At 40.7% G+C, this 9,920-nt stretch overlaps 1 protein-coding gene across 1 annotated transcript in view; it reads left to right on the top strand.

Annotated features, from left to right (window-relative positions):
- The window catches only part of LOC123980204 (zinc finger protein 239-like), an 18,581-nt gene extending 11,483 nt beyond the window's left edge, over positions 1-7,098 (top strand). The window contains exon 2 of the mRNA XM_046064475.1: positions 5,590-7,098. Coding sequence (XP_045920431.1) covers positions 5,590-6,540 — 951 coding nt within the window. The 3' untranslated portion in view covers positions 6,541-7,098. The remainder of the gene's footprint in view (positions 1-5,589) is intronic.
- Positions 7,099-9,920: the final 2,822 nt, after the last annotated feature.

Below are 9,920 nucleotides of genomic sequence, written 5' to 3'. Positions count from 1 at the left end.
CAATCTTCTTGTTCGCTTTCTTAAGGAGTGAGCAGTCCTCATGGGGCAGAGTTATCTCGGCTTGCATAGTCACCGGAGCTTTGTTGCGATCAGTAGCGTTGATCGCGTTTTTACGGTCATCTATCTTAAAATCCATGTCGGATGACTAAAATCCTTAACCCACGTAAAACTTAAATAAAGTTAAGTTAAATAAAAGGATATAATAAAAAAAATGTAACGAAAAAAGTGGATTAAAACTGGATAAGAGTCCGGTTCAAGACGGAGCTTCCGACAGGTGGCTACAGACGCCAACGCATGCGCAGAGTGCAGATTACGTCAGCAATTACGTCAGAGATCTTGTGACAAGATGTAATAGTAATACTACATGGATAGCTATTTTTTATTAAGATAAGGGACATAACGAAACATAATTTGGCTAGCCTTCAACTCAACAATCATATAATAATACAAGCGGCCCTGATTGGCTGAATGGCACCGATCGAAGGAGTTACTTTCCATCTGGGTCGAGTTCAGTCCAAAACCTTTCGCACCTTGTTAGCTACGTTTTGTCGGGCTGAACTCAGCCAGGTTTGTGTGACAAGTGCAACAGAGACAGGGGTGAGAGAACGTTTGTCTCACTCGTTCTCCAGTCTTCCTTTTGCTTCAGCTTGTTGGTTGACAGCTGACTTGAATAACATCAGGTCCAGTGCAGCTAACCTGCCGCCCAGTCGCGCATTCAAGCCAAGGGTGATGCATTCAGTACTGCAGCGTTACTTGCATTAGTAACTGTAATAATGTTATGGAAATAGTAATCCGTTTCACTACTAGTGACTGGGAAAATGAGAAAAGCAAAATCAGTACAGTTCCTGCCCAACATTTATAATCCACTGGTTCTGTGCAACCGAGATTTTTATTAACAAATTAAATTCCATCAGCAACAGAAAACTATTTCCTTAAAAGAGAAAGCAAGCAGGTAACAAGATTTAACCGAAAATTAACACCCTCCCTCCTCTGAAGGAGTAAGAAGGACTGGTACACATTTACACTGAGGACGCTGGGGACATGTCCTCAGCACATTTTGAAATGGTTGATTTTGTCCACATCACTTTTTGAAAGCATTTGTTAAAACAGTTCTGAAAAACAGCATCAAGAAATGTAAACTAACAAATGAAAATGCTTTGAGAAAAATGATAATTTGCACAAAAAGAAAACCTGCAACACAATTTAGTTTTCCCTCATATAAAAAAAGACATTTCCACCGTAAAAGTGGAGCAGAAAATGTCTCCAGAATGCTGAGGGAGGAGCCCCAGACCCCTCGCACATATACTGTATTTCAGCATCAAATATTTAATCTAAACAGTGCCAAAAATCTTCTTCTGGTCCATCGTCACATCTCATGACCCAAATGTATCCTCCTTCCCCACAACTTTTCAACACAAAGTCACGCCCTTGACTGACCCGCTCTGCAACAGCTCCTCTCTAGCAGACCTACTTATACTCTCTGCTGATTGGTGAACACTTTTGCAAGGCATTGTATGCATGCTGCATTCTCATTAGGGGCTGAGCACCCCTAAAGGTCTGATCCTAGAATCGCCCCTGGTGCACACCACTTTCCCAAAGCATAATGTGTTAAAAACTTTCTGAAATATAGCTTGCAGTTAAATAACAAATGAAAATGCTTTTTAATAAGGTTTATTTGCACATTAAAATATAGGAGAAACAAATGTGCATCAGTGTTTCCCATTAATTAACGAGACCATGGCGGCCCGCCACAGTCTCAAAATGAACCTAAAATAGTTTTACACACACCTCATAATAATGTTTCAGACCTCTAACATTGTGTTTTGAGCTGCTGTAAACTCGCACACTTTGGCATCCGACTTGAGACAACTACTTTTCTTTTGAGGTAACTTCGGTAACGGTCTGTTTCTGTCACTCGTTTGTGAGAAGGCGATTAAGCTAGCCACGCCTACATTTGGAGCGCACACGTGTTAAGGATACACATGTGACAACGTCCGGTTTTCAAAATAAGCTGTCTATACAGGATGGAAATAAGATTAATTGGATTATATTCACAGAAAGTATACATGTGTCCATTTAAAGTAAAAAAACAACAATAAAATGTTAGGGAAATTACTTTACATTAAATACATTTATTGACTTTTGTTGGTGTTTCATCACCATTTAAAGCTCTACGATGGGTTTATGGTCAAATAATTAACTTAATGTTGCACCAAATTAATGCATTTAACTTTAAAATGTACAAAATTTTCTTCCAGGGGTTCGTGCCCCTGGATCCACCGAGGCCCACCCACCATCCTGTGGGAAACACTGGTGCAGTTGGTGGTTCAGTTTGTAATATTTCTCAGGATCTATCGACAGAAATGCAATATAAGATCCATAACTATGTTTTCAGTGATGTGTAAAGACCTTACATAATGGACCATTATGTTTTTATTACCTTAGAATGAGCCATTTATATCTACATAAATGTACAATGGACGTCGCCAAATTGCATCATTATGTTTCTACAGCAGCTGGAAACGGACAAACACAGAGCGCGTTTCGTCACTACGTTATTCTTTTTGTACTTGTGGTAGAATTCAGGCAGTGCAGAGTCTGTTCACTGTGTTGAATACGTATGTTAGAACAAGAAGTAGTTATATATTTTCATCTTTTGTGCTGTGTCAGCCACCGTAGCTGTCCTGTGCTCTTTGAAAGGTTAGGGGGCAGTGGTAAACTGGACAGACGGTTGCAATTCACAACCCTCACCACTAGATGACACTAGATCTTACACACTGAACCTTTAAGCTAAAAAAAGCTAGTGATTATAAAATGACCCAAAAATGGCATGCATTTTCTTTTTGGCCAAGTTTTCTGTTCTCTCCCTGTGAGGATGACAAAAGAGGAGGGAAGACTAAATCATGCCTACATGTGTGTTTCCTCAGTAAGGATGATATTACATGAGAAAAGTTTATTTACAGAAGAAACAGATCTGAAAGCAACACAGAATGCAGCTGCACTTACTTACATCCTATCATATTGATATACTTTGAATTCGCACCTGCCACCTGAATATGTTTCCTTTTACATAAATAAAAAAAATTCCACCATAAATTGGTGCAGAAAAGTTCACCAGAATGCTGGAAATTAAGTATTTAATGATTTAAATTTCCTGTGGTTCACTCATATTTCCCGGCATTGAAAATATCTTTAAAACACTTTAAGGATCTTTTTGTCTCGTTCCCGTGAACCTAACATCGCGTATCATGGTGTCCCGCGAACTACGTGTCTCTTCACAGCCGTAATTTGCTCCCACCTCTTTTCAACACAAAGTGATGCCCTTGTCTACTCAAAGGGTTACATTAATTGATGCGATTACCGTGACTGATTTGTTTGGTTTAGAAAGAGTGCAAGGCGAGTCCAATCATCTGCTTTCTTCTCTACTACTATGAAACAGTTTATTTATTTCAAACAGAATAATGCTTGTATAAAAATTATCAAATAAAATCAAATACACGTCATTCATTTGATCTAGCTCTGACAGACAGCTTGTGCGCTTTTATTTTTTTAGGCATCAACGAAAACAACAACAGGGTGCAGGATGAGAGAAGTGTGGCAGAAGTTAACAGACGGAGAGCGATGGACTTCACATGAGAGTAGGGGTGGGCCATATGCCAAACATATCATATCACGATTTATTTCAGGCAGGATCACGATTAATTTTCCTGTTGGTTTTTAAGACTATTTTGCAAGTTATTGGTTTTAAAAGAGAAAAACAACACTCCTTTAGTAATTGTTTGCAATGTTGCCTAATGAGTTAGTTAAACAACAAAATTCATTTTGTTCTTATAACATTTCGAAGATTTTAATAAATATTGTTTGATTTGATTTTGCCATAGATGAATGTGCTGTTTGCTTCTGCGTGTTTAAAAACATGACAACACGACCCGGTTCTGACTCGGCTAATAAAGGACAGCTAGCAGCACTGCTAACTGAGCTAACTAGCTACAGATACAGTTAGCGGTTTAGCGAAAAGTAAATGTATCTGTCCATCAGCAAACTCTGTAAAACACATCGGTACTATATTGGCCTGTATATCGGCCTCTGTGTTCGGTCCCGTTCATGCTGTGTTCACTGGGAGGCTGCTGAGCGCAGTGTCCTTGCCCGTAAATCCCAGAGCGTTGAGGCAGAAGAGCCGGGAGACACGGGGAACTTTTAATGTTAATTTTATGACTGCCAACAATTACAGTGTTGCGTTTGTAGACCGCGGAGGACGCAAGCAGCTGACTTGCAATGTTGACAGAGCAGCTGTCAACTACGTGTATGAGCCATAGAACTAAAACTGATACTAACAATCTCTCTGAAAAGGCAGACCACGGTGACATTTTAATCATTCACAATCTAATATCATAACATCGCCCACCCCTACATGGGGTAAAACCGTACAACATCCATGCAGGTCGGAGGATGGTGTCAACCTGTAGTCAGCAGACATCGCCTTATATTCACGTCTGTGCTGGCTTGACCACTCCTCTCTTTATGGTGAACTTCTTATCCTCTGCTTCATCTGGTGGCCACTTACACGTATTGTTTTACCAAATTAACACTGTTCTCCATCTCCAGCTATCATTCATTACTGTGTTGTTGACTTTCTATATTTTTACATTACTGGCTAAGAAGTCCTCCATTATATTTCAACTTTAGTCTCACCGTACTTTTTTAAAAGTTATACATGCGTAATTTGACACACAATATGTAATGCTGTATCTTTCACTAATGCTTGGTTTCTTACAGTAATCTTGATGTTGTGCTGGCTGCATCTGTCGCGTTTCTGCTCATCTATCTGTATCAAATTTGCAAAGCATCTGTCGCGTTCTAGTTCACCATCTATCTGATGTGTTTTTACACACCCAGTATCTGTTGGTTTTCTGTACAGCACGTTCACTTAAAGTTCACACAGGCTGTAATAACCAGAGGTTGGAAGCTGTCAATCAAACCCTTAATCAGTAATGAAACATGTAGTCTTAATATCAGCCGACTAACACATCAACAGTCCCTCATGTAGTCATGATAATAGTAGAAAAGAGTGTGCACTGTCACAGCGTCAGCAGATTTTGACCACCTGCAGCCTCTCCTGCAGTCATAATTTACAGTAAATAACAGTTGAACAAGGAGTGCATAGTCACAGTGTCTGCTTGTTACTGTATTCATGACTACAGTCCAGCACTTCTATGTAGAAAATAAGTCACATCTAGGTAAAAATAATTAAGAATAATCACTGATGTCTGTTTTTTGTCTACACTGCTCCCCCTCTCTGTGTCCTAGGCATGCCCTCTGCTGATCATGCTATTTCAACCATAACCTGACTTTGTGCAGCTTGTCGTGGCTTCCGTCAAAAATGGACTGGCAGTGAATATTGAACTTTAGCAAAACTTCAATAAAACAACCCTAATCGGGTCGTAATTGCAATATCTGGCAGAAAAATCACTATTACATTTTTCCCCCCAAAATCGTTCAGCCCTATTCCACAGACATGCTCTAAATGTTGTCGCACATTGTGGAGCGAGCTAACTGTTGTCCTCTCTGTATGTCTGTCTGTCAATATAGAAACGGAGAGGAAGAGGTGGACACAAACGTCACCGCTGTCGGCTCTGTCACAAATCCTTCACAACATGTTGGTATTTGAAGATTCATCAGAGAGTTCACACTGGAGAGAAACCATATAAATGTGACCAATGTGGGAAAGCGTTCTCTCGATCAGGTGGACTAAATGTCCACCAACGTGTTCACAAAAAGCAACCGAACAGCTGTGACCAACGTAAGAAACTTTTCACTACTTTTAGGAACCTAAATGTCCACCGGCGTGTTCACACTGGAGAGAAACCTTACAGGTGTGACCAATGTAGGAAAGCTTTCATTACATCAGGTAGGCTAGAAATGCACAAACGTGTTCACACTGGAGAGAAACCGTACTGGTGTGACCAGTGTGGGAAAACTTACACTACTTTTAGGAACCTACAAGTCCACCAACGTATTCACACTGGAGAGAAACCTTACATGTGTGACCACTGTGGGAAAACTTTCTCTACATCAGATGAAGTAAAAAAGCACTGTCGCGTTCACACTGGAGAGAAACCTCACAAGTGTGACCAATGTGGGAAAGCTTTCAGTGCATTAGGTAACCTCAAAGTCCACCAACGTGTTCACACTGGAGAGAAACCGTACTGGTGTGACCAATGTGGGAAAGCTTTTACTTCATTCGGTCACCTACATGTCCACCAACGTGTTCACACTGGAGATAAACCGTACTGGTGTGACCAATGTGGGAAAGTTTTCAGTACATCAAGTACGTTAAATACCCACCAACGTGTTCATACTGGAGATAGACCATACAGCTGTGGCTACTGTGAGAAAACCTTTACTCACTCTGGTACCCTGAAACGCCACCATCGTGTTCACACCGGGGATAGACCATACAGCTGTGGCCACTGTGAGAAAACCTTTACTCAGACTGGTGCCCTTAAACGCCACCAACGTGTTCACGCCGCTTCATTTTAAACTATCAGAGCCAAGAGAGCTGTTTTTCATTTCACCTCCTCGTGTTGTTTTATTAGCAAGCATAGTGTTAGCTCAGGCAGTCAACCAAGTCAAGCTCTGCTCTCAATCCCAGCCCTATCAACTGACAGCTCAGCTGATTCCTCTCTTAGCATTTATTGGTAAGTTGAATATAAGGAACGTTATTTAAGCTGTTACAGCCTACCTGCCCTTGCTGCTGCATCTGCAAGTAGCTCATAAGCTCCCGACATGAGAGAAACTGGACTGTCTGTGTACATGCTTTAACTTACCCTGCTTCTCGTTAGTCCCATCCATGACGAAGATTCATGTCCATTAGCCATCTGGCAAGCCAAATCCACATACTCAGCATTCGTGAATGGCAGTGCCCAGGGTCCCTGGAAGACTCATTATGAAAAAATATTGCGTCTCCAGCCGCTGCTCCTCGAGGCCCAGCCCAGCAGCCCACTCCACAGTGGATGATCATCCTGACAGCTTGTCCGGAGGCCTGTACCACAAAGCAGGATTTGAGCTTATCCAGGTAACTTCAGGGTTAACCCTGGGTTTTCTGTACCACAACCAGGATAGATCTCCATGGTAACTTATGCTGAACGGCTAACCGGAGCAGGTTATGTTCCAGATAAGAGATCAACTCAAAACACCGCCTACTGACCAATCAGCTCTCTTGGAAAAAGACATCACCATCTGTAGGAAATCCCACAGACTGTTTTAGAGGCTGCTTCATGTTTGCTGCGGTGATACAGAGAAACTTTTGTCTATAGCGATATCATCCTATAGAGACTGATTAAAAGCCGTAAGCCAGTGGTTGGCAATAGGCGGCCCGCGGGCCAGAACCTGGCCGCCAGCAATAATATATGTCCAGCAGCCAGATTGCTTTGATAGCAGAAAAATAAAAAATATAAATATCCGTTGTATGTTGGAATCGATCATACAACCCTCCCAACGGAAGTCCCATTCCTACCAATTGAGCTAAACATACGAATAGACATTTAAGGATTTGAAATAATTGGACTCCCTTCTGGCTCGCCATGTAACTGCTTGACAAAACTTTGGCCTGATGTCAGACTTATTTGCCTAACCCTGCCTTAGGCTTTTGTAGGCCTACAGGCTTTTACAGTAAGCCTACTAACTGCTTTGAAGTGTATTTTTCATATTTTTTATTGCACCCCAGTCCGTTTTACACAGCCTGGAGCTCAGAGACGCTCTGCTGGAGCTACGGTGAGGAGCTCCCTAGCTCCCACTAGCTCTCACTTTTCAAGGTGAGTTGTTAATTTGTCACATCAATTACATGACTTAAATAATAATTAAAACAACCCTTATCACTTCTCCTCTCCTGAAAACATTCATACCAGACTTGCTAACCCTCCCGTTGTTCACTGCACTCTCCCAGGTCACTGCAGGATGTTTCATGTTACAGTAGGTGAGTGGTGGAGGCTAACGTTACGCTGACAGACATGATTGTAGATTTATTCTGAAACAAGGCGGCACTTAAAGTGAACGGTCCTCTCATTTCTCCCTAGTTCATTACTTCTAAACATAACGTTACAGCAGCTAACGCTGCCTGTTGCTAAATTAGCCACAAAGCCAATGCCATGTTTATCAGTGGAGGAGCACTAACGTTAATGAGCGATTAAACTATAGTTTATTAACTATAATCTAAATATATCTGCAAGCTGCTTGTTTCTAGTTACAGTCGGCGTGTCAGAAATGATTAAACCAGAGCGGACTTGTGAATAAACGTGAGCTGTACAAGTGTCTAACACGGCTTCCTGCCTGACAAAGTTCTCTAACGTTACCTCTTCTTTTAAATGTAAAACGTTAGTGTGAAATCTCGAAGTTGCAGGTAGTAACACAGTAATGAATGACAGCTGGAGAACAGTGTTAATTTGGTAAAACAATACGTGTAAGTGGCCACCAGATGGAGCAGAGGATAAGAAGTTCACCATAAAGAGAGGAGTGGTCAAGCCAGCACAGACGTGAATATAAGGCGATGTCTGCTGACCACAGGTCATTTAGTATTAGCTTAATTAAACAGTCACTGTATCATAGACGATATGTTTTAGAAAGTAGTCATTGTGGCAGATTATATGTAAGGTAATAACTATTGCATGACAAAAAAAAATTATATATATAAATATAAAAAATGTTGTCGTCATTATTGTTATAGCAATAACATTAGATATGATTTATGGATATAAGGGTAATTTTTATATAGTTTCTATTTTCCTGGCCCCCACAATACACTTCTTTACTTTTATGTTCATTAGTAGTAGCACGCCATAATTTATAACAAATCATATCTTTTAGCATTTTTTTCTGTGGTTTTATTTGACTTTTATTTATCAAAAGCTTGATAAATTTTGTAGTACTTTTGTTGAAAGTACTATTTATAATAATTTTTAAAAATCCCATATTGGTCTCTAGATTATGACTTCACAATCACAGGCCCATGAGTAAACTGATCTGTTTGATCCATATTTTCATCCTCAGTTATTGTGTGGTATCCAATATTTATGCATTTGACTCACAACAGTTTAAAATAGCACTGTAGCAGCAGGACAGAGGGTCAGTGACCTTCTACGGGGAGAGCAGTGATTGGTGGTTATGTAGGGACTGAACCCTTCTATAGAATTTGACCTCTAACCCCTGTTTTTGTTACCTGAGAATAGTACTGTACCCTTCTATGGGTTTGACCTTTTATTTTGCAGACTCAAACCCCTCTATGGTACCCTACAGATACCTAAACATATCCTATATAAGCGTTGTTTGACATACAGAGAGACAGAGTGGCTGGGTCACTCCAACCTGCTGCAGAGCTTGTAATTGATGCTGGACTCTTTGATTTAATAAACTTTTATGATCAAGAACAGTGTCAAGCGGGTTTCCTGTCAACACATCATCGCAGCATTATTGTACGGACACCACAATTGCAACCTGCACTTTGTCCCGACAGGTTATAGCTGAATAAATATTACTACCTATTTAAGAATCGATTGGAATATAATATTCATAGTTTTCAGTCATGTGACATGCGCGGTGACCTGGAGGGCAAAATAAACGAACCAGATTCTTCTTTAAAGCGGCTCATTATCCGCTATACATTTGAACTCACAGTATTTCTGCTCAAGCCTTCGTAGCTCTCTCCTTCTTTTAGTGACTCGCTAAATCCACAGTTTCAGTTTTGCTGTCAGCAGCTAACATTTATGTTTAGCCCCTTCTCTGCCTCCTTTAGTGATAATGTCAGGGCTGCCAATTTTTCAGTTAAGTTTGGAGTGAGATTCAGTATTGGAGGTCAGTTCATTTTAGGCTTTCTCTGTCATATCCCACTGCAGGGGTCGGGGTCATCATTTTATTTTAGTCTTTTA

Source organism: Micropterus dolomieu, linkage group LG12 (genome assembly GCF_021292245.1).
Source record: "Micropterus dolomieu isolate WLL.071019.BEF.003 ecotype Adirondacks linkage group LG12, ASM2129224v1, whole genome shotgun sequence".
In the NCBI taxonomy this organism is placed as follows: Eukaryota; Metazoa; Chordata; class Actinopteri; order Centrarchiformes; family Centrarchidae; genus Micropterus; species Micropterus dolomieu.
This window is presented reverse-complemented; position numbering and strand designations above follow the sequence as displayed.